Consider the following 26,242-nt stretch of genomic DNA (forward strand, 5'->3'; position numbering starts at 1 on the left):
CCGCAGAGAGAGACAGAGAGAGACCCGGGACACACAATGCCTGCTACTGCCAGAAGCCATACAAGAGGATCTGGAATCCGTACACATCTGAGCATAATGGGACATGAAACCAAAAATGTTCCAGACAAGAGCATGCACCTCATCAGAATATAGGAGATACAAATGATCATAAAACAAAATATTAGAAACCCATCACATAGCCCTAAACTTTATTAACCTGTAAGATGAATGCTATTGTACATTAGGAACCAAACAAACACTTCTGAGAGCTATTGAACGTTTGGGAAGAAAATAAGCATAGGAGGATTAGGGTTCAAAGGAAAGGCTGTCTTTTCAATAACCCGCTGTTGGGTAGAGAGATTATCTTCAGTCCAGGACAGAGTCCTGCTTTGGAGAAGGTCACTGATCAGCTATGTTTGAAAGTAGACAGCAGGATGTACTTTTAAAAATTATGTAAAACCAGATTGAGTGCTGGTAAAAATCCATTGCTGAGTGCACGGTATATATGCTAAGGAAATGTATATACCCAACACCTGCACTGCTGTGTTTTAGGAGAACTAGATTGCTAAAAATGTGCTGGAACGGGCAACTGTATACGGACCTGTGATCGGATATGTAAACATTTGCATATAACAACTACAGCTTGTACTTTATCATGTATTAGTGCAGCTGTTAATCTTAGGGGTGAAATAGTTAAAGTCCAAATCGACAACTTGCAGGAACAAATTGTTCAGAGCTACGAGTTCCCCTGAACTGACACTGGACACACTCTGTACTTTTGTTCCCTTACAGATGAGGCTTATACTCTAACATGTTTCAGGGCACAAAGAGAGTTTGCACAGGGAAACAGCTGGCCTACACAAACAGCTGTTTTCTGTTTCTTAGTTTTCCAAAAGGCTCTCATTGTACAGGAAAGAGGCTAGCAGCCTTCCCCGGGTTTCTTCTCATTTTCTGCCTGGTTTTCATTTCCCTATTCCTTCTCACTCTGTTTTTCTCATTTCCATTTTTCATCCATCAATTCCTAAACCCCACGTTACATGCCACTTCCTCCATCTCTTCTCATCCACCTTTTGAATTTTATACTTAGCGCAAATCTCACTGATTCAGCAAAGCATGCATTTAGCATAGATAAAAACATAGGGGGTGATTTAGTAGTGGACGGAATTGCAAAAGCTGCACGCAAATGTAGCAAGAGGTGTATGACACCCCCTGCTGTGTTTGCAATCCCAGCACTGCGACCGAGGTCGCAGGCTGGGATAACCATCATGACCATCGGTTGCGATGGTTGACACCGCCGGGCCGCCAGCCGAGTAAGCCTCAGCTTACACAAGCTGGCTGGCTTGTGAGGCCAGGAAACTGCATCTGTGGACGCAGCACCTGGCCATGCCACTCCCAGAAAATGGGTCCGACGCGCATGTATCCGGGAATGCCGGCCGTCCCCTCCCCCACACCGCTCCTTAAATACCTCTATCTGTCAATATGGCAGAGGCACAGCAGGGGCTGCGAGCGATCCCGATAATCGTGAATGTGGGTTCAGCATTGCTCACTGAATTAGCCCCATAGATCCTAACTAATAGATGGTTGTATTTATGTCTAAGTTCTCACTGGTAGCACAGAACACATAGCGCCTGATTCAGAGATGAACGCTGCTGAAATCACGGCTGCAATAATATGTAAATGCTATTATCAGCCATCCCCTGGTATAGTAGCCTGCGTATGAATATGCAAGTTCTGAAACGTCCACTTTTAGCGTCTCTGCACGCTGTAGCACTGCTGGTGAATCTTGACATGCCACCATCGGGCTCACCATCGACATATGCTCCAGCACTATGACAATGCAGTATCTCTGACTATGGACTCTGTGGAAGCTGCTGTGCCTCTGAGAATGCAGCTGCAGTAACTGACATACCCATATGAGACTTTTTAGCGTTCACAGCAGGCCACCTCCCAGTGACCACCCAGGAACGCCAATCACTTTGCTGTCCCATATCTAATATAGTCTGTCCCGATAGCAACAGCTTCTTTGTGCGTACTATCAGGTTGCAGCCTAGGATTTTCCTTTACTCACCCCAGCGCCGGCTTTCCCTGATCCCTCGGGTGGTCAGACGTCAGGTGCGGTAGCGAGTGACGCGCTGAGCATTATGCCTAGAGCCATGTGGACATCCATATGCTGTGCCTTGGTCACTGCGGTTGCCGTCATGGACGCAGCCATGACAGTCTGCATCACCTGACTACCCTTTACCCAATAGTAGCATGGCGGTGGCCAGCTGACGCTGTCCGCCAATGATCTACCTCAGGGTATAAAGCAGGAAGTTGTCGCTACCTTGTGTATACTTGCCGTCACCTCGTTCCAGGTTCCCGTATCGTGATACCCTCGAGTCTCTACGTGCCATCTCCTTGTGCAAAAGTGCGTCCGAACACCTTGCCTGTGTGTCATACAATTACCATCTCCTTGTGCAGTAGTGCATCAAAGACGCAGCGCCTGTATACAATTCCAAGTGCCACCTCTTGGTGCAGCAGTGCATTAAAATACCTTGCCTGTGTACAGTTCCAAGTGTCACCTCTTGGTGCAGCAGTGCGTCAAAGACACAGCGCCTGCATGCAGTTCCACTTCTTGGTGCGTCAAAACACTTTGCCTGTGTACAGTTACAAGTGTCACCTCTTGGTGCAGCACTGCGTCAAAACACCTTGCCTGTGTACAACCACAAATACCAACTCCTGGTGCAGCTGTACTTCTTCCTGAAGTGTTTCTCTTGGGCCACTGTTATATTTTCTCTATTCCCGTGGATATCGGATACCTGACCAAAGGACCGCGACCTGCCTGCTGGGTGCAGCTTAAACCCAAATCCCGCTTGGGGGGGGTCACTGGAGAACACCTCCCAGCAGGTTAGACTCCGCACCTTCGGTCAGGTCTCGCCAACGCCCGATATTCGTGGATGAGGAGATCTTATATAAAGGCTCCAAGTCTCCGCTTCCTCCCTCAACCGGGGACCTCAGCTTTCACCCCCTCAGTAGGGGATTTCCCAAAGTCAAACGTGACACATACACTCTTTGTAACGCAGGTCTAGTGGGGGGTTTCAGGTCTTTTCACGCATGCACAGTTACAAATAATCGCTCAACTACGTGAACATCAGTATTGTGTTCCAATTGTGCGCACCTTTGATTTAGGCCTCTGCCGCTTGATATGAGCGCAGAGAAACAACTTCAATCTCCAGTTTGGTCACACAGTGGATAACTCCTGGTGTACCTCTTATCAGGAGATGACCACATACACAGGCCAATTAGTTTAATCTTCTGAGCAGATTTACAAGCATGTTCACTAATAATCCAGTTGAATATAATCACATATTTAGCTAACATTAATTTGAGTACGCACACTGCAATACTTGGTCAATTGCCCGATAAAGCAGTGCATGGCCAGCATTAAGTGGTACAGATCCTGGATTCTACTGGTCGAGGTTTGGAGAGTCAATAGATCAAGAACAGAATTAGTGTATGGTGGACTAAGGTTGTGTGCATTAATTTATTAACATTTTCTTATACAACGTAACATATTCTGTTGCGCCTCACAATTTGAAACATTAATAAAACAAAACTGGGTAATAACATACAGACATAGAGGTAGGAAAGCCCTGCTCGCAAGCTTACAATCTATAGAGAGATAGGCATTGATACACAAGGATAGGTGCTATATATTGCATTTTGGTCCAGCCAGAATGCAGAGTTTCTTGCTGGGCTGTATGATCCAGTCATCCAGTAAGAAGGATGTGAAAGAAAGACAATGTGTAAGGTTATGTGTGTACTGTGAAAGGGGATGTAATTAGATATGGAACCCATGAAGGTTATGTGGGCGGTTCTGGAACCTGGTAAACTTGTCTGAAGAGGTGAGTTTTCAGGGAACGCTTGAAGGTTGGGACTAGAGGAAAGTCTTATTGTGTGTGGGAGGGCATTCCACAGAGTCCCCCAAAAAAGTCCTGTAACCGTGAATGGGAGCAAGTAATGCATGGAGATGCAGATCTTTTGCTGAGCGGAGAGGTCGGGTTGGGAGATATTTTGAGATGAGTGAAAAGATGTATGTTGGAGTGGTTTGGTTGTGTAAGTAAAAGTATTTTGTATTGAGTACTGTAGAAAACCGGTAACCAATGGAGGGAATAACAGAGCGGAGCAGCAGACGATGAACGTTTAGCGAGGAACATTAACCTCGCAGCTGAATTCATAATGGATTGTAGTGGCAAGAGCCTGATTTTGGGAAGACCAGTAAGAAGTCTATTGCAATAGTCAATGTGGGAAATAATGAGTGCATGCTTCAGAGTTTTTGCAGTGTCTTGTGTGAGATATGGTCGAATATTGATTGTTTTTTTTTTAGATGTAAGTAACATGATTTTGAGATACATTGAATGTGGGGAACAAAGGACAGTTCAGAGTCAAGGATGACACCTAGGCAGCGAGCTTGTGGGGCAGGGTAGATTGTCCAGTTATCAACAGTGATAGAGAGATCAGGTTGGTAACTGTTATTGGCCGGTGGAAATATAATTAATTCTGTTTTAGAAATATTAAGTTTCAGGTGGCGAGATGACATCCAAGATAAAATGGCAGAAAGACGTTGCGACACGGACCAATACTCATGGTGATAAATCTGGGGAGGATCGGTAGATTTAAATATCATCTGCAGATGGTACTGAAATCCAAAAGAGCTGATTAGTTTGCCAAGTGAGGTGGTAAAGATTGAGAAAAGCAGAGGACCTAGGACTGAGCCTTGCAGTACTCCAACTGATAGAGCTAGTGAAGAGAAGGCAGAATCCTAAAAACAGAGTGTTTAGATAGGTAGGATGAGAACCAAGAAAGGGTTGTGCCCTTAAACCTAGGGATTGTGGTGTTTGTATGAAAAGAGAGTGGTAGACAGTGTCAAAAGCAGCAGAGAGATCTAGAAGAATAAGAAGTGAGTAATGGCCTTTAGCCTTGGCAGTGACCAGATCATTTACTACCTTAGTCAGTGCTGTCTCTGTGGAGTGTTGGGAACGAAAGCCGGACTGAAGTGGGTCCAATAAGTTGTGTGAGTTAAAAAAGTGTGTGAGGCGGGTGTAGACAAGTCTCTCAAGTAGCTTGGAGGGGCATGGGAGCTGGGAGATAGGACGGTAATTTGAGAGACTATTAGGGTCAGAATTTAGTTTTTTCAGAATGGGAGTAATCATTGCATGCTTGGACAGTGATGGAAAGATGCCAGTAGAGAGAGAGAGAGAGATTACAGATTTTAGTTAGGATTGTGATGAGTACAGGAGACAGAGCTTTACTGATTTGTAAGGGTATAGGATCAAGAGAAGAGGTAATAGAGTAGGAGGATGAGAAGAGTGTAGATACTTCATCTTCGTTTGTTGGATCAAATGAGAATGTGCCAGAGGGTTCAGGTAGGAAATAATATAAGAGCCTTATTAAAGGAAATATACCTCTTAGGGGGTTATTCAATTAGGTGCGAATAGTCAGTTTCAGCGGAAAAGTTTCGCCGGTGACGTCCTTTTGCCAGACAAAAACTGTTCCCTGTATTTATTCAATTCCACAGACTTTTCACCGGTGCGGAAAGTCAATGCATTGGAATAGGTGAAAAAGATTAGCCTATGAAAGCTGTTGAAAAAAGTGCAGAATTGGGGTTTTGGGGTGCAAACTTGCAGGAACCACCCTGCACCCTTGGGACAGTCCCCCAAAGGTAAACTGTGTCAAAAGATCAGCCCAAAAAACGTACTTTCATTTTGGGGGCGAAAAATAACAAAGTTGGGGACAAACTTAAAAACTGGCGAAATAGACTCCAGGGGGGTTCCCAAGTATGGCCCAGGTGTTTTTAAAATTGCAGGTGTTTGCAGCAGGTGGATTTTTAAAGTTTTTTAAAACTTCACTTTAGCAACTTCAAAATATGCTAGCACCCATTTTCATGTACCCCAATTTTGCTGGGACTACTTATTTTCTGCAAAAAAACTGCTAAATGCTATTCTTCACCACTTCTGCAAAGACACTAATTAGCAGCTATTGAGATCATTTAAGTACCCCAAATACCTTCAGAAGGCCTATTCGGGGGTATCTATAGTGATCCCCAATGCCAGTGCATCTTTTGGGGTTGTGTCAGGCTGATTTCCCCAAATCTGACAGGACTTTTTGCTGGTTTGGAATTCGCCGGGTTCTGTTTTTGTTGATTAGAAAACCTGCGATGTCGGCGAAAAGTCTGGCATGCAAAAACTCCAGGACTTTTTGCACCTAATTGAATACCCCCCTAGGTATCTCAAGATCATTAGTGCAAAAATAAAAGAAGGAAAAATTGGTCGAAACTGCCAAGCAGAGGAAGTGATATCAACATATTATGTCACTGCCACCAAGTGACTCATAGAACAGCAATAACCACATTCCTAATGGATGCACAGTCAGAGCTAGAAATCCACTAGTGTGGGGGACAAAAAGAAAGAGGGGATATTTCTAATTAAACTCCGACATCTGTTGATATTTAGAAACTTTGCTTTTACCAAATACAATTTTCATTTTTCAACCCAAAATTGTATTACTTTTTTTTTTTTATGTGTTTACGTGCAGATGACATATTAAATGCAGCCTTTGTACAGCAGGACACGTACCACATGTAACATCTCACACCTATCTAGTCTGAACCAGCTTCCAACTGTAAAAAGAAAGTGACGCAGATTCTACACAGGTTTCGATACATTCACTTAACTCAGTTTTTTATTGTTAAATTTACATATCCGAATTGGTAAGATGATCTGCAGACATTATTTTTCATTATGCATTTGGATGTGTTTTTATGATTTTAAATAAAAAAAATTTAATTTGATAACTTTTCATTAGTTCTGAGGGTAGCTATATTGCAGAAAGCCACAACACTGAAAACAACAACAGAAAATAGTAGTGTTGACAGCCTACCTATTCAGTTGTAGAAAATAAGGCCCCATGCATTTTGTAACATTTTGTAAAATAATTTTTTCCAAAATCATGACACCCACAAGTATTTTTGCTTATATTCGGCTACACTGTGATATACCTCTGCTCCATTCAATCATTTAACCTTGTGTACATTGAATGCCCTGCAAAGTCCATATTGGACTAGATCCAAACATTCAGCCCTTGGGAGCAGTGGCCAGATCAGTTTAGGAATCTCTGAGGTCTGTTAAGCTGCTTACACACTGGACGATAGTTATGAACGATTTGAACGATAACGACATCTTTGAACGATATATTGTTCAAATCGCCCAGTGTGTATGCACTAAGTGATGAATGATGCGTGCTCTTGCGGGTCGTTAAGAGAGATCCCCAGTCTTCTGTACATGCAGCTCAATCTGGGGATATTGTTTAAGATTCCATGCTGCCGAATGCAGCTCCCCCATCCCCCGCCGTCGTTCGTCGTTGCCGGCATCGGCAAGTGTGTCTGCACTTACCGATGCCGGCACCCCCGCCGGGCCCGCCGCTGCCGATATCACTCAATGCACACATCGTCCAGTGTTTATGCGGCTTTAGTGTGGTAAGTTGGTCATTTAGCGATATTGACCTTTCAGATGTTGATGGGCTCACTGACAGAAATGGTGGTTGTTTTCAATCCATGGGGGTTTTTCAGAGGCGGATGCTGGGAAACGATCAGGCACAAGTGTCAGATGGTTTCCTTTTGTGTATGATGATGGACCGCACTGTGCATGCGTCACACAAAGACGCAGGTCCATGTAGTTTCGTTGGGCGTTTCTTGGTGGTAACTGGGCGGGAGGCTACCAATCGCAGGCATGTCTGTCTCAGTGACTGCGTGAAAGTCACTGTTGCACGGGCACCGGCTGCAATGGTCAGTCAGACACACTGCATCTGCCATAGGTGCAATGTCCGATCGTGTGGCCAATGATTCTTCGCACATCTGCAGAATCGCACCGCAGCTGGTGGTTGTCTCAATAGGACCCCCATCGGCAATGGCAATGCCATAAAAACGCAGTAGCCGCTGTGCCAAAAGATGCTCTCACTACTGCAATAGCGTCCACCTTTGAGTGGGAGTTCTCTTTTATTTATATTAGATATATAGGGGTCATTCCATGTCAGGTGGACTAGGGACCCCCACTTGACCATTGCCAATTTTGTTGACATTTTGCATGAAGGTTGGTATATATTCAGAACTAACTTTGGTAAAGTTTAAGTTCACAGTATGCAATAGTAGTGGAGTTGTGGCCCTGGTAGTGGAGGAATGTGAAACTGTCAGACTCCACGTGGAACAATCAGCAATGTTCAAGTAATTGCTGTGGCAGATCTTCGAGAGCAAAAGTTGTGAAAGTGCACATGCTTATACAGCTTTTGATGCCCATTTAAAAAAAATCACTGCCTCAAGGCTTACATAATTTACTTTTTTGACAGTATGAGGCCAAAGTAGGCCAAAACATTGGTTGTGTATATTTTTTCTGGAATTCAGCTACCCATATCTCCAAGGGAAAACATTATTTTAGTATGACATTAGTATAGCTAACTATCCAAGTGGTCACCATCACAATCATAAAATAACAGACTTTAAAGTTACTTAGTTCCTGGGATAATGTCATCTAAAATGCTTTCACAAATTGAGCGTGGACTTCAAGATTCAAACTTTCATTGCCTTATAGTGAGAGCCATTTAAACATGCCTCACTTTCCATAAAATTATGTACTGCGTACGCCTAAAGTGACCTAACTTTAACGCCTGTTTTCTCCCTCCTGAGGTCAAAACGCCCATCCAGAAAAAATATATGTTGTAGTTTAAAGCCTGCCCTTTTTAATGAAAGTTGTTTCAAGAAAAACTGTTATGCTTCTTTTTTGCTATTGACTTCAAAGATGGCGGAAAAGTTAACGCGCAATATGTGAAAGCAATTTTATATGACATTATCACAGGAACTAAGTAACTTTAAAGTCTGTTATTTTATGATTGTGATGGTGTCCACTTGGATAGTTAGCTATACGAATGTCATACTAAAATAATGTTTTCCTTTAGCGATATGGGCAGCTGAATTCCCGAAAAAAATGTACACAAATGTTTTGGCCTCATACTGTCAAAAAAGTACATATTGTAAGCCTTGAGGTAGTGATTTTTTAAATCTGCATCAAAAGTTGTATAAGCATGCGCACTTTTGCTCTCGAAGATCTGCCACAGCAATTACTTGAACATTGCTGATTGTGCAACGCAGAGCCGGTGACCATTTCAACTACCTCCACTACCAGAGCCACAACTCCACTACTATTGCATACTGTGACTGAAACATTACTAAAGTTAGTTCTACATCTATACCAACCTTAATGCAAAATTTCATCAAAATCGGAGATGGTCAAGTGGGGACGATTTTCAATATTGGTTCACTTGACACGGAATGACCCATAGCTAAATTGTGCAATAGACAGGAATAAACATACAGTTAATGACATTAGTGGGTTTACTTTCACTATACAGACACAAAAATGTATAAACAATCAGAATTACAGCATTTATGTACGAAAAAGATGTTTTTGATAAAGTGAACAGCTTAAAATCTAGTAACCAACATGTACAAGCACACTGTGAAATCTCCATTATGCATGTCAACAGCAATGAGCACAGAGCTGAAAAATCAAAAAAAGGCCAAAAAATTAAAAAAATATATATTCAAATCTGAAATCAAATTACTAAAAACAAGACACATTTCATAAAAAAAAGAACAACCACAACTAATTGAAAATTAAATATTAGAGATGCCACAGTATTAAATATGAACCCATCCCATTTTAAACCTAGAGTATTTTTGGAGCTTGCATTGCAATCTGTTATTAATCTGATTCTATTTTTGCCTTTGCTAGGTCAACTCTTAATTTAACACAGTCATCTGGTCTGTCATTGTCACTGTCCCTGCCCCACACACCGTTATGAGGCCTGAGATGCCAGTGATAGACTGAACCGAAACACAGATATAGAATGGTATATGTAAATACTGGCAGTTGCAATGCATTTATCACATGTTAAAACACAAGTAAAAATGCATTGCCTTTGCATGTGTTTGATATGAATTTAGATGTGTTTTCAACTGCATTCAGACATGCATCGGTCAAGAACATTTTAGGGTCACAGGTGTAAATAAAGATAGAAAGCGCACCCATCAGAATGTGCCAAGGTAACCCCACCCTGTCTGCCCAATTATGGTTCAAGAAGTTTAGAATAGTGATTTATTATATGTCTGCTGCCATCAAGCTTGTAAACCATGATAATTTCCTCGCTGATTAAAGATGGTATAGATAATACTTTGTATCTGATGCAACATTTGGAGAGTTACAATCATGACCTCTGAAAGTGCATTACATTAAAAATTAAAATGAAGAGCTGTACGTGACACAATAAAAATCTTTGTTCCTGAACCTCAAAAAATTGGGTGGGTACGGGATCCTGGCAGTCGGGATGTCGGCGGTCACAATACTGACAGCGTCATTCCGACAGTCAGAATCCTGCAGCCTAACCCTACCTCCCCCCCCCCCCCCGCAGCCTAATCCTCCTCCCCCGTATCCTAACCCCTAACCATAAACCTAACCCTCCCCCAAACCCTAATACTTACAGCGGTCCGGATTTTGGCGCCGGGATTCCGACTGCTGTGTTCGTCTATGCTAACTGCGTCCCATACAAGCAAATGTATGATGATGGACATGCATGTGATTGCACATGATCTTTAACCTGGTTAGTCACGACCTGTGTTGTGATTAAAGGCAGGGAGCCTTATTGGTTGTGCCTTGGAAAGGCGGGACTGTATAATTATCGTCTTGGGAAAACTCTTGAGACCTGGCCAGGCCAGGAGGGGTTTCCTATCCCACTGTATGGGTTATTACAACCCAGTTGTAATGTTCACAGGGACAGTTGGTTACCTGGTTAGTTTGATTTGACATGGCAAACATGACTCTTTGGTATTGGTTATGGAAACCACCTAGGTGCCTAGAACACCCCTTAAGGATATTTAGTCAAACAAGAATGTCACTATTCTGTTTACTTCTTGGTGTTAATTATGAATTTACATTGTATTGGACAAAGCAGTAGTTTCCCTGCCTAAGGGCATGATTATGTATCTTAGCCGAGGAGCATCAGGTCATCTAAGTTGTCTTCAGTGCACCTTGCAGGCTGAAATGAGCAAGAAGAAATCTGGGGCACGGCATACTCACTATGTGGTTTTACTAGGTTTGGCCCAAACCTGTGAGAGACGGTTTTGTTAGAAGGGGAGCAATTCTATTGCTTATCGTGAGACTTTCCCGAATCCCCCTAGTGCAGACCTGGCCAACCTATGGCTCTCCAGCTGTTGTGAAACTACAAGTCCCAGCATACCATGCCACCGATCAGCTAGTAAAGCATGCTGGGACAGCTGGAGAGCCACAGGTTGCAGTTTATCTCTATTTTAATTATAATAATCCATATCGTATGCACACTTCCAAATTATACACCATAATGATAATCTATACTTGGTCCTGTTACTCAATCAAATCACACCGTTCTGTAAACACTATTTACACTCAAATAGGACATTAGTAAGTGACCGTTAATTCCTTACAGCCTGTGCACTGCAACATTAACGAACACTCAGCTAAAGAAGAATTGCATATCTAAGTACAGACATGGGATAAACACCTCCCAACCGCATGTGCAGTTATGTTTGGAGAAACACGTCAAGTCACTTCTTCATGTTAAAGTGACTTTAATTGGGTCCATTAACACAGCTTCTTGTATGTCTATTACCACTAGTCACACTGCCCAACAAGCTGCAATACCTCTAGCACTGAAGGCGTTAAAAGTGGGAGGAATGAGTTTTATTCGTTCAGACCACATTAAACCATGTACAAAAGTCCCTTAGCACATAAAATGCCAACCATCCCCCTTCTGTATCATTACCGGCAGCTCTGAGCACTCCCCACTCTCTAGCACACTAGGAATACTGAATAGTTTAACTGTTACGGGTGATTTGTATTCTGACAGCATCATGTGTTGTGTTAAAGAGGAGTTATCAATGTGTATGCTCTATTCACTTTTGTTCAGATAGTTTTTCATTAAAACCAGCTCAAAATGCAGTGGGTGCCGTTTCACTATTGACCGTGGCGTTAGAAACAAAATGAGCCCTAACTGCCTATCAGATAATACATTTAATATTCTTGGAGTAGCAGCCAGTACTATTGTACCACTTTTTGATTAAAGCACCTAAATATCCAAATGTAATATATCTAAATGTGAGACTGCGGATATAACTAGGGGCTATTACGTCAGTGTACTGGGACTTATGTGGCATAAAATACTTGCAGTATTCCTAAATTATGCATACAAAATGTAATATATTTCTATAGCTGTATAGCATATCAAGCTTTGTTCCTAACTAGTGTATTTTATCTAAATATACAAGAGTTGAGAGATGAAATGGTTATATTTGATGTATATTTGCACTGAAATTATGCAATTTGCTACATAAGAAATGTATGCTTAAAATACTCGACTATACGTTAGTCCACAAAGTTGTTGCATTTGCTAACAGTTTGGATAGATGAAGTATTCAGTATGTAGCTAGGCCAGAATTGTGTACTTGCCAGAACAGAATAAGGTATAATAGTAAAGACTAAGGGGCCTATGTATTATTAATCACCGCACTGTGGCAATTATTAAAAGTCCGTATCATGATGGATATTTTCTCAACATATTCCTACTACAGTAAGTACGAACTGTAACTCGCAGGGTCAGCAGTAGCGCTAACCACTGTCCCTGCAAGTTATTTTCCCAGCATACTTGAGGAGTTTTTCACATTTCTGAATGTCTCCTACAGGGGAATCTGACACTGCGCATTCGCACTGTGTCAGATCCAGGAGCCGTAAGATCCCTATCCTGCCTCCATAGGGTTAAAGAGGTTTACACCATCTGAAGATGGCGTAAGACAATGGGGCCAAACTCTTTGGTACATATGGGTCAGATCGTAGTCCCCATTGATGATAATAATGAGGACTGCTTTCTGCAGTAGATTTCTGTGAAATATGGGCTGTTAGCACATAGCATCAACTAACAGATTCTACATAACTTTATGAAAAAATGCTTAATAAATGGGCCCCTAATTAAATAAGAATACCACACAAAAATATTATAATATAATTACGACTATTTGGATTGGCAAGTTTTTTTTGCACTATTGGCCTGATTCAATTACAAGTGATGATAGCAATGTGCTGCCAAAACGGTGCCTGAATGCTTGAAGTAACTGCACATTGCGACCATATCATCGCTCACTTCCTCTCCCATCACATAGGTGTGGAAAGAAAAATAAGCAATGTTGCTCAACCGCCATTGTGAGTGATGTGCGCAGCCACAAAGCGTGACCACACACTGGTCACAATGTAATCGCTCCCTATTTATAAGTCTAATTTTACAGGCCTGCTGGTAAAAGCGTTTTATGACGCTTCTTTTTAAATGTGAGTTTTGCACCATTTTGTACTCAATATATGTACATTTAAACTTATGGAAGCTGCATAACCTCCTACTGGAAAAATGTTCTGGGGCACAATCTGTTCTGCAACTGTGAAAGGCAATTCCTTTCACAGTTGCAGTTGAAAATGTATTATTATTATTATTATTATTATTATTATTATTACTAATATTATTATCATCATCGTCATCATTTTCTATACAAAGTTTGGGGGCAGGATGAGTTTTTTGATTGGCAAACAGTGTTAATAAAGGCGGTTCTGAAGAGCAAAGAAAAAATGGTTGCTTGCAGCAGCACCTGGGTCTTCGGTAGGAGGGGTAGCACGTTGGTAAATTTTTTATCAAGAGATGGTAGTGCTGCTAAACCTTAAATCACAACCCGAACTTGGGAAAATAGACGAATCTGATTGTCATAAGATGCCAAGATGTTTCTTACTTTGACTTGATGATATATATGAAATAGTTATATTCATTTTATTACCAAGCGGAACGTCTTTTTCTCAACTTAGCAAGCAATGTATAGTGCAGTCTTTTCTTACCTCAGATGTACACTACCCTGTGTGTAATGGGAGAAGCAGCTGTGCTACTTATCAATGTCACTTACTGTACTGATGAAATGTTGAAAAACAAAAGGCTAACAGAACAGTTCAACCTTTTCCAGACATGAAGTTTCATTGGAATTAGTCAAAAAGCAAGCATGGTCCTGTGACCTGTTTAATGCAGGAAATTATATATTTTTACCTTATATGCCTCAATTACAAACACATGTTGCTATGTGTGTGTGTGTGTATAAATGTATGTAGTGTGTGTTTAACCAATGCTGGGGTTTTTTTTATAAAAGGGGAAATTATATTAAAGAAAGCAACAAATCTACGAAGTAAAGCAGATCTGACTGATTATATTTATATTATGTAAACATTTATATTGTGTTATTGTCTGACTAACGTGTGTTATACATATACCAGTTGTAGTTTAGAAATGACTGCCCTATGAGAAGCAGCTGAAAGCCAAATGAACTGCTGTCCTACACTTTTATGTTCCTTGTGATTTTTTTGAGATTCACTTTTTGTTTTTGAAATTGGCCCAAAGGATTTTTTTTTTTCCCCAGAAATACTTTGAAGTTTGCTGAGAAGAAAAACAAATTCTGAAATTGTTGTTGTTAAAAATTTGGATACAGTTTAAACTTTTTCCTCCACTTTTTTTTTTTCTTATTGTTAGAGGCCGTGGATAGATATTACAGTCTGGGATCACTCAAAGGGAAATTTGTGTAACCATTTGTCTACACGAGCAGCTGTCAGGGCAGTGGTTTGTTAGATTTAGCCAAGTATTTTGGCACTGACTGGGTTAATTACACTGTCAACAATATTATCCTTACACTTCCCTGGACTCAGGCAGATCTAAAGCAAATAAAGGAATTTTCTGCACAGAGCAATGCCAGATGCCCTTAAATAAAACTTGCTAGGCAAGGCAGAAAATAATTTTTGTTCTTTTTAAACACTTTGTGAGCAGAGACATAAACACTTGTTGGACCACCGAAATGTTGACCTAGGGGAGAGTAACAAAGCATAGACAATAAAAATCATTTGCTTAGCTACCGTCATAGTAAATGACCACTAGTTTCTAGTAAGAATGCAATGTACTGCTGTGTACCTGACCTCAGCAGGGGTGCTCTCAGTGACTGCCCAAGTTTATGATAGGACTTTGGGGAGTACTGGAAGCATCACTGCCTATATGCTGCTAATGAGCACTGTTACATGAATACTGAGATGTGACCACTAATGAAAGCAGGAAGGTGCAATTACAAATATACTATCTAAGATTTTCATGCAAATCACCTATATAAACATTTGGAGTAATCACACACAATGTGCATGTGGAATTGCACTGAATAAAATACGCTCATGCTGCAGAGAGCCATGTAAAAGGAGACTGGAGCAGGAGAGCAGTGACAGACAGAGGGAGAGGGGCATTTTGGGAAGTGAAGGACACACCTCAGTCCTTTGGAGCTGCAGGAAGCTGTTGAGATAGCTGGAGTGGATGGAGGAGTTCAGGTCTGGGGGGCTCTTTGAGTAGTTGCTGAGGTCGGGGTGGGAGGCAGTACTGGATTCTGGTCTGAAGGCATCAAAGGCACTTGCTTGGTGTGTGTCTTGCAGGGATAGGTAGACCCAATTGAGGAGCTGGGCAGGCTGGTATACAGAAGCAGTGGTATCTATAGCTGACAGCAGGCTCATCTTGCCCCCCAGTTGCAAGAAAGAAACCCGGCCCCCTCCTCTCAAGCGGTCTTTTCTCTTTTTCTACCTCCTGCTCCTTCTTCACCCTCTTCCTCCTCTCCTTCCCTTCTTCCTGCCCCCCTATCTTTCCTTCCTATAGGGATTTGGCAGAGGGCTCAGTGTGGACATTGCTGCAAACTTCTCTCAGTCTCGGCTGCTAAACTTTTCCCTTATTCCTCTGCAATCCGCTATGTGACTGGGCCGCCACGCCCACACCGTGCTGTGATTGGACAGATTGCGCAGCTCATCTGCATATAGAGCAGGGAAGGAAGGTCAGTCTGCTGCTGCTGCTGCGTAAAGGCTCAGCCCACTGTTCTGGGAATCCTGCGCTCTGTGGCCATGCAATGTGTTTTATCAGTTGTGCATAAAGGGGGGCCCTGTAACCCAATCACTGCCACTGATGCACCATGCACCAATCCCTGCCACTGATGCAGCAATCCCTGTCACCAATGCATTTCACAACGAGTACTTATCTGATGAATTCCTATATATTACTACACAACTAATCACTGAATAAAGTGAAGCATATTTTTTGGAACATTATGGTAACTGTATTTGCAATCTTAATTTACAATAACTGGATTGTATAAATTGTTTCAGTTCACTGCTGTTGGCTGGTTACACACTACACTGGCACCAGCTAGACAATTTTGACAGATACTTTTTGAAAACTTATTACATGTCAACAATTATATATGTCATTGCAACCTTTTTTTTGTAATACTGAACAGCTGTTTATCTGAGTGTAATCTGAGCTGTTCGTCTATCTCAGTCCTTAACATGGATACACACTATACAATGGATTGTAGGATATATTGTTCCGATGCGGATCAGAACGATCTGTCATACACAAGGTATAGTGTGTACCCCAATCCGTCGTACATGACAGATGTTAATTGCATTGTTCTATCTGTTGTAATGCACAGCAGATGGGATGATGCAATGAAAGTCACGGAGCTGTTACATGCAGCATGTAATGACACATCATGCCATCGTACACTGAATCGTGCAGTGTGTACGGCACGCGCGATGTATCGTTACATCGCATCGCTGGGTCGCACCATGGTATGGGTGTATATCCAGCTAGAGTGTGTCCTTGTACAATATGTAATAACATTAATATAAGCTTCATTACATTAGTTTACATGGGGTATTCAACATGCGGCCATCCAGCTGCTGTGGAACTACACATACCAGCATGCCCTGCCAAAGTTTTGCTATTAGGGCACGCTAAAATTGTGGCAGGGCATGCTGGGACATGTAGTTCCACAGCAGCTGTAGGGTTGCACAATGAATAATGCCCTCACTCCTACATTTTATTATCTACTTCTAGCTATTTAGACAAGGTCTTGATTGGTTGAGCATTTACCTGTAATACCATACCTGGCATCTTCTCAAAAATGCAGGTTGAACTGAATAAATTCTTTCCCCTCCTTCATTGTATATGTTTCCATCTAACCCTAATTTTCACCCTAAACTTCCCCTTGGTGCCTAACCCTTACCGTCAATTCTAGTGACTAACCCTAAAGCTGCATACACACGGTACAATCTGTACCACCAGCGACTTGAAAGATATCTTATGGTGCATACACACGGTCAGATAAAAAGGACGATATAAATGATAACGATATCGTCCTTTTTTTTTAACCCCTAGTATAGCAGCCTAGGTAATTTCTGGGTGTCACCCCACCACCAAAGTCAAATGTCTATAAAAAAAAGAGTTAGAAAAAACCTTTGGCGCTACTAGTGTTTCATGGAACCAGGGTCTAGAGCAGTCTTGAGGCCCTTAATGGGCTTCCCCACGTGATTTCCAGCTGAATTCCTCTATTAGCTGTGAGATATTGCCTTTAATCCATAGGTTGAGTCTCACATGGGATTTCATAAAAGGGAAAGAAAGAGCTCATATGGGGCCTGATTCAGAGCCGGACGCTCTGACCAGAGCGCTCGCTCTGAATCAGGGCCCTCCTCCATTAAAATGGAGCGTCCTCCTGGACGCTCGTATAGCTGTGGGTGACCACCCACAGCATATACGAGTGTCCAAAAAGATGGTCGCGATGGTCTTGACCATCGCAACCATCGGACTTGCGACGGAAACCCTGCGGTAGGGTTTCCCAGCCACAAGTCCTGGAGTGATTTTGGCTCTATCAGAGCCAAAATCACTCCCACTGACATCACTAGTGATGTCAGTGGGGCCGGCTTCAGACGGTAGGCGTTCCCATGGGAACGCCTCCGTCTGGCAGGCACGCCCACCAAAGGGGGCGTGCTGTCACTCACCATCGACAGCACGCTCCCTTTGGTGCGAGACACAGAGCGACAGCTTGGCTGTCGCAGTCCGGGTCTCGCGCATGCGCACGACGGAGCTCCCTCCATCGTGCGCATGCGCAGTGGGGAACATCGACCCACTTGCGAGCGTACTGCCGCTTGCGAGTGGGTCTGAATGACCCCCATAGTGTGGTATTCAAGAGAATGAATATATATTCATATATATATATATATATATATATATATATATATATGTAGGTAAGTATGGTAACAAACATAAAGATCCTGGAATATTGGTCATATAAGCAACCGTACCATGTGGAACTCCTGGTGAGGAGCAACAAGGTGAGTGTAAAGTAGGGAGTTTCCGGAATCCTCCTTCTCCCCTTGATGGCAAATCGCCTGGGTTACCACCGGGTATTCTCAATGTAGTTTAGCAGATGAATGTCCAAACGACCAACGCGTTTGGAATCCTTGGATTCTTCCTCAGGGCTAGACATTTGTATTATTTGTTTAGATAGTTTTTTAGAATTGTGCGTATAGGTGATGTAGGCCTCAATTTAAAATGAATAAGAATGTGTTAAATTATTGTGACTTAGTTTAAAAAATATATATATTTTTTAATACCGATAGCTTGTATCTAGCACAGTAGCTGAAATTATTTTAACACTGTAAACATTTTACATGAAGATTGTAAGTGTGGTGTAAGGTGTTAAATGATTGGGTGCCTTGTGCAACTTGCATGAGACAGGTGTTTAGGTCATGGATATCCAGTTTAGCAATGGTACTCCATTTATGCAAATCCTGGGCCAATGGTCAAGATTAGTAAACACTTAGAGCTGCCGCCTCAATCCAGGTTTCTTTGAAGAGTATTAATATTTCCTGCAGGCCCAGACTCGGGGAGATTAAATAAAGCTTGGAGAGAGATAAAATTGTGAGAGATAAAGCAACAGCCAATCAGCTCCCAACTGTCATTTTTCAACTACAGCCTGTAAAGTGGCAGTTAGGATCTGATTGGTTGTTGCTTTGTCTCTCACAATTTTATCTCTCTTGAAGCTTTATTAAATATTAACGTAAATGACATATACTCTTAGATGTGCTACTCTGCTGAGCATGAACTCACAGTACAATGTATTTTTGGTCTGTCAGTTTTTTCACGTCTATAATTCATAGTAATCTATTATGTGACATTCTGCAGCCATTCATGCGGTCTTATCAAGGCAGCGCAAGGTAACATCAAACACACTGCTCTGCACTTAAAATATATACCATAAAAGGATTGGCTAAAAATAACAGTATTACTTTCTGTACTGGTACATAGGGCCTGATTCAGGGATGGACGCAATGCTGGTGCTTACGCATCATCATTGGGTAATCTGCACATGCGTCATGTTTCATTAATGATATCGCTCGCAGTGAGCAAATATTTGCATAGTGATTGATGGCCACGGACCGCTTGTGGGTGGCAACAGGAAGGTGGTGACACAAACCCAGGCTTGTCGCAACTATTTTCACGGCCTGTCTCTGCCTGTGATTTGCAATCCTGTACCAGTGAAAATGGCTCCAGCGTCTCAGTTCCCGCGACCATTCTGCACAACCATAGAGTTACTCAGAAGTCTGAATCGACTGATCTTCGACCCAGCTGCCTCTTATACGCAGTTGCTTGTATTTCCGAAGCCGCTGGTGGGCAGCTCCAATTCAAGTCTCTTGGCGGTTGCAACATTTGTATATTTTCGCACAACCACTGCATAGAGAGTTGCATTTGCGGCAGGCTTAACATACATCTCTGAATTAGGCCATTAGTGTCTGTAACATGCTGGTATATTAGACAGACATAACACACTATCTAATAATATGCTATGTGCAGGAACTTATATTAGGGCCCTTTAGTTATGCAGTGGTGGCTCCAGGGGTGACGCTGCAGTGCAGTCCAAAATTCAAATAGGGGAGCCACACCAACTGCCAGTGAGTCCCAGCCGGCGATGTTTGGCAGCGTTTGGAGTGGCAGTTGGTGTGGCTCCCCTATTTGAATTTTGGACTGCACTACAGCCCCACCTCTGGAGCCACCACTGGTTATATGTGCAGCAAGGTATACATTTAAAATGTCGACATGGACAGTAGGTCGACATTGAACATGTTGACATCTGCAATGATATAATGCAGATATTGTGAATGTCGATAGACACGGGAAGAGAAAGAAAGTACAAACCAGTCAGCTCCTAACTGTAAATGTATAGGCAGTCGGGGAGATGTACTAAGCCTTGAAAAGTGATAAATTTGGAGAGTGACAAAGTACCAACAAATTAGCTCCTAACTCACTTTACAGGCTGTATTTGAAAAAGGACAGGAGCTGATTGGTTGGTACTTTCTCTCTCCAAGGCTTAGTACATCTATCCCACAATGTCAACACTCGATTTTTTGTAGATTTTAGGCTGTGGTTAGCATTAGTTAACAGTTCTATGGCAAACATTATATAATTGCCGACATTGTGAATGTGGACAATCTACATTTCGACCTTCTGTCCATGTCCACTTTATATACCACATGTTACAGCAAAGACCAGATAAAAACCAAAACAATTTGAGACAGGTGTATTTCGTAAAAAAATATATTTTTCCATTTTCCTTCAATAAATGTAAACATATATTCTGAAAATCAATTGGTTGGGTAAGTTGAGAATAAATAACTATGGGAAAGAGTAAAGTCGCATACACATTAGACAATGTGTGAATGCAGTGACATCGTCAGCGGTGGGCCCAGCGGGAGTGCCGACATCGGCAAGTGTGTACACACTTGCCGATGCTGACCAGCTGCGAACGACGGCGGAGAGGGAGCGGGGCCAAGGTGGATTTAGCAGCTCACAATATATCCCCAGATTGGGCGGTATGTACAGCCGACTGGGGATATCGTTAACGACCCACGGGAACGCGCATCGTTGGTCGTCCAGAGCATACACACTGGATGATATGAACAATATATCGTGCAGTGTTATCGTCTAGTGCCGGGGTGGGGAACCTTTTTTCTGCAGTGGGCCATTTTGATATATGCAACATTATTTGCGTCCCGTTGCAGGCCACGCCCCCTCCGTGTGACTTCACACAGGGGCGGGGCCACAATTGCAGGAGATTATAGCAATGCCTGTAGCATCCTGAGGATGCTCCAGGGAGCTGTAAGGGCAGCAGTGTGACCGTCTGAAGAGTTCTAAAGACACTTCAGACGGCAGTGCTGCATAGATTCTGGCTGCAGGGCGCCATTCTAGACACTCTGCTAGCCAATTGAGGCTAGCAGAAAAAAGCACCGAGGGCCAGACCAAATGATTCCGAGGACCTTATACGGCCCCTGGGCAGGAGAGTCCCCATCCCCATCCTGTTCTAGTGTGTATGCCCCTTTTAGATGTCAGTATAAGTAGTTGGACTTTTTCTGTGCAATATGTTTGTGAAATGTCTTTGTAAATCAATCACTTTTACGTACTGAATGAAATAGGAAAGGTTGTTATACATGACTGATGTACAGCAAAGAGCAGTGCCCATTTTTGAAAGCCCATCTTATTTTATGGGTAGCCCACACTTAACATATTTGTTTTTGTGCTTTTAGCAATTGGGTCTGAATTTCTAATGTAAACAACTAACTTTTATTATTAGACCACTGTTAGTGGTAGAGGATAATGTGTTATAAAGGAAATCTAACGCCACAGTTGGTTTGTAGCATGAACAAATGGACTAGTTACCATTTCCTTCCCCTACCTCGGGTCGATACATTAGCACCTGGCTGAATGCGTTATTAAGTTCAGTTACCGGGAAGGTTACACATGGATGGGATGTTTGCAGATGATGGCTTTGTGTGTAATTAAGTCACAGTGAATTTCTCTCATTTGTTTTGGAGTAGCTGCCATGAAGAATTTGGGTAGGTGTGAACCATAGCCAACTGCTTCTTGTAGAAGGCTGGAACAGTGCTTCATATTTTTCTTTGAAGCTGCTTCAATCCTAGCTATTAATACTCACTACACACATAGCTTTTGTTTTTTCAATTCTGTAATTAGACCAAATGGAATCAGTTTTGTTGATGAAACTCCCAGCTCTTCTCTGCTTGGACTTCCACGTCCTTTGCCAGTTTCCATAGGGTACACTATCTACAGATTTCATTGTGGAACTACTTTCATCAAAGGACATGACTACAATCTGAGGGCCTGATTCAGCAAGGATCGCTAATACGGTTGCGGTTGCAAACGCGTATGCAATTCTACTGCGACAGTATGCTAATGTTTGCAATTGCAAATTACTCGCAGGGACCACATACAGACGCCCGCTTCCCCTCTCACACATCCGTAATACCTTGCAATCCAGCCAAACCTTTGGTAACATCGAGTACCATGTGAGCCACTCGCACAATTAAGGCCATTCTGACCTCACTTATAAATTGCTAACTTTCCTGTATGCAGTGAACACTCAATCTACGTACAGTATGGCATCGCAGAGACTAATTTATGTACGCCCCATTAACGACGTTCAAACGCACTGGCACACCTGTGTTCGGCCAACCACTTCCCGTAACTACTCACAAACAGCACTTCCTGTCAATCACTTTACAAGGAATCTGAGTGATCTCTGCTATAGCTTTCCCATTCGCAGTGAGCCGCTTGCACACGCGCATTAGGATGCATCTGCGTATGTATTGGCATCTGCGATCCTTGCTGAATCATGCCCTGAGTCCCTTTGTGTGTCAGTTCTACCTTCTGCACAAGAAACCACAAATTCATTTATCTCTGAAATTCAAATTACCTTGTATGACTGGAAGCAATTTTTGTACTACACTCAATATTCATTATGGACTGCCTTCCTTTCTCAATTAAAAGGTCATGCAGAATGCACTAATCAGACACTAGAGCAGAGGTTCCCAATCACAGTCCTCAAGACTCCCCAACAGTTCAGGTTTTAGAGAGATCCTGGTTGAGCACAATCGACTTAATTAGTACCTCAGTCAATTTGATTTAACCACCTGTGTTCTACCATGGATATCTTTAAAACCTGGACTGTTGGGGCACCTTGAGGACTGCATTTGGGAACCTCTGCACTAGAGTGAGATATTCAATGTTATATATATGCTACCTGCAAGATGAATGGATGGACAGCCATCCCATGGTTTATTATGACAATTGTTTGTATTATCCAATCAGGGGTGGCTCAAGGCAGGGGCTGACAGGGATGTCGCCCAGAGCGCCATAAGGGCCCATTTATCATTGTATATTTGCAGGCAGCCGCATCCCCCATAGGTTTCTATGGGGGATGCGATGCTGCCAAATTTACCAACATCCGCAATGCGATGCATTCCAGATATTGACACCGGCATAATTAGCCGGCGGAGGGCCTCCCCGGCAATGGCGGCCGTGCATGTGCAGTCAGCATGACTGCACATGCGCAGCAGCCTCGGCACTGGCCAGCAGCTTTCCAGACACATAGCAGGGATGGGATTCCGTGTCCCTGCATGTCCCTAATGATACATCCGGACACTATGAACGAATATTGCAATATGATCATGTGCGGTAATGTCATGCCCAGATCGCACTGTAATAGTGATCTTTAGTAAATGGGGGCCATAGTCTTGAAGGGTGCAGCCCTTGACCGCCAGCTGAACAACTGGCCCTGGCAAGGCTGGCTTGAGGACATTCAACAGGAGCAGCTTCACGGATGTGCCACACCACAGAGGGGGCGCACCGCAAGGCTAATAAAATCCGATAGACCAGCACTGCGGTTAGTTCCCAGAGTGTATACATTTCCTGGGCTCCATGGTGGAAGACAAGGAGGCTGCCTTTAGAGCACAAAACAGATCCTCTTCCTATGTGCTGGCTGTGGGAGGCTGGCAGCTACATATAGCAAGCCCAAAATGAGAACAGCATCAGGTGAGGGGCTTTTTTTATGTAATGAGTATACTTCCATATACCATATCTCTGTGTGCTACTGAGGTTGGGGTACTGGTAGGTGAAGGTAACTGTGTGGGTGCACCTGAGATTGAATTGATGGTAGGTGGGGGAAGTGTGTCTCTGGGTGTTACGGGGGTTGGAGGGTTGGTAGGTGGGGAAAGTGTCTCTCTGGGTGCTGTGGGGATTGGGGTGTTGGTAGTGGGAGGGGCGAGCACTATCTCACCTCTAGGCATCTGGGCCTCTTTCAGGGCTGCATGCCTCCTCTAGTAATGATCTGAGGTGTGCCAGGACTGGATGTACTGCATAAAACCATTAGGAACACTATATAAGGCAAATAAATATTGGGGGCATTAGCATATAGGAACACTAACCGACTGTAGGAGCAATGGCATATAGGAACACACTGGGGGCAATGACATATAGGTCAATGGGGGCAGGTTTTAATAAAATACTATTAAATATTTGTACTGTTAAAAAAAGTATTAATTATAAACCTAGTCGGATGGAGAGGAAGGAGGTGCTAGAAATGCCAAACATTCTAGCACAATGGGCTAGTAGACCTGCGAGTTGGGCTCATTTTCCAGCTCAGACATGGCCCAGGATTCCCCCGGACAATCGGGAAATGAGCATCCAGGAATCAAACTGTGCAATGCCGGTGATAACAATGTAGGTACATCACTGGCCACCCTCTCTGCTGATCCTAGCCGGCACTTCGGCCCTAATCTTCCACCTCTTTATTGCGGCTCCCCACTAAAGAACAGCGCAAGGGCTCGGAGGCAGGAGCAGCTGCAGGAGGAGGTACTTAAGTGCGGGACTTTGGATAGCGCATAGCATGTAACAAGATACAGACGTGCTGGCACTGTGGGAAAAGCACGTAGAGTGCAATTAGGTACACAGATGTGTTGGCACTGTGGGAACAGTGCATAGTGTGCAATGAGATACACAGAGTATATTGCAATAACCCTGAAGCTCAAAACAGACAGCTACAGTACAGGAGTACACACACACAGATGATAAATGCAAACGTGGAATTGACGCTACCAAATAACCTGGCTGTTACGGACTGGGATTTTTGTGGACCCAGGGTGGAAACAGAAAAGGAAGCAGGAACAGATTTAAATTTGAAAGTTGGTTATTTTATATGGATATTAGTATACATGAAAATATACAAATAGTAACTACAGTCCCAATGTAAATAAACTTAAAGCCTCGGTATGTGGATGATAGGTCACTGTAATGGGAGAGAACAAAGTCAATGTCCAGAAAAGATGTTTGAAATGAAATCCAGAAATGATGCAAATATGGCTGAATGAGATATCCTGATATCCTGTAGAATGATTTGAATGAGATATACTGATATGCTGTAGAATTACTTGAATGAGATATTCTGATATCCTGTTGAATGGCTGAATGAGGGGTTAACAGGACACAGGAGTGGGTAACCTGTGGGAGACAGAGCAGTCACCACTGGACTGGAGGCTGTGGGACCGGTCAGAGCGGTGCTGGGAGGGCTGTGGTAGCCGACTTAGCTGACAGGAGGCAAAGGTAGCACTGGATCACGGAAAGGCTTAGGAGCACAGGGAACTCTCTCACAGCAAGCTGTGAAACATGGGAGCTCCAAACCCCCTTAAGTACCCAGCAGCAGAGCGTGAGTGGCTGGGAACGATCATCTGATGCATCAGGATAGGCTCACTAGGTCACATGCCCTGAGGAAAGATGGACGTGCCCAGACACCCGCAGCATGGTGATGCTGATGGCCTTACCCCTGCCAGCAGAACTCAAAGACATCAGACCTCTGCGCGCACCCAGCTCCAGTCTCCAAGTACCAGCTCCCCCGCTGGAAGGGCCATGCACTGGTAAGCACCGCAGGCTCCTGGGAAGAAATACCCTCATTGTGACAGTACTCCTCTCCTTTCAGGTGGCCTCAGGACACTCCTTTGGCTTCCCAGGATGGGTCAGGTGAAGCTTACGGTTTAGTCTAGGAACATGGATGTCTTTTCGGCCCTGGTCGAACAGCATTCCTCTGGACCATAGCCTTTCCAATCCAGCAGATACTACAAGTGACCATGATGAATGCGGGAATCCAGTACCTGTGCCACCCCAAATTCCACCCCTTTTCAGTTTGGACTTTAAGAGGGGTAGGAAGGACGTGAAGGAATTTGTTGAGGATCAAAGGCTTGAGCAAAGATATATGGAAGGAGTTGGGTATTTTCAAGTATGGAGGGAGTAAATGATAGGAGACTGGATTAATAACTTCTAAGATCAAGAATGGTCCAATGAACCGAGGGGCGAATTTCATAGATGGTACCCGAAGATGTAGAATACGGGTGGAGAGCCACACTTG

General features: G+C 43.2%; 1 protein-coding gene and 1 long non-coding RNA gene across 2 annotated transcripts in view; one reads left to right on the forward strand and one right to left on the reverse strand.

The window, feature by feature from the left end:
* The window catches only part of ZCCHC24 (zinc finger CCHC-type containing 24), a 172,964-nt gene extending 157,119 nt beyond the window's left edge, over nucleotides 1-15,845 (reverse strand). Inside the window, exon 1 of the mRNA XM_088456366.1 lies at nucleotides 15,441-15,845. Coding sequence (XP_088312492.1) covers nucleotides 15,441-15,680 — 240 coding nt within the window. The 5' untranslated portion in view covers nucleotides 15,681-15,845. The remainder of the gene's footprint in view (nucleotides 1-15,440) is intronic.
* The window catches only part of LOC148477687 (uncharacterized), a 366,671-nt gene that overhangs the window by 195,357 nt on the left and 145,072 nt on the right, over nucleotides 1-26,242 (forward strand). The window lies entirely within an intron of this gene.

The sequence above is a fragment of the Taudactylus pleione genome, unplaced genomic scaffold, assembly GCF_031769625.1.
Source record: "Taudactylus pleione unplaced genomic scaffold, aTauple2 ptg000699l, whole genome shotgun sequence".
Taxonomy (NCBI): Eukaryota; Metazoa; Chordata; class Amphibia; order Anura; family Myobatrachidae; genus Taudactylus; species Taudactylus pleione.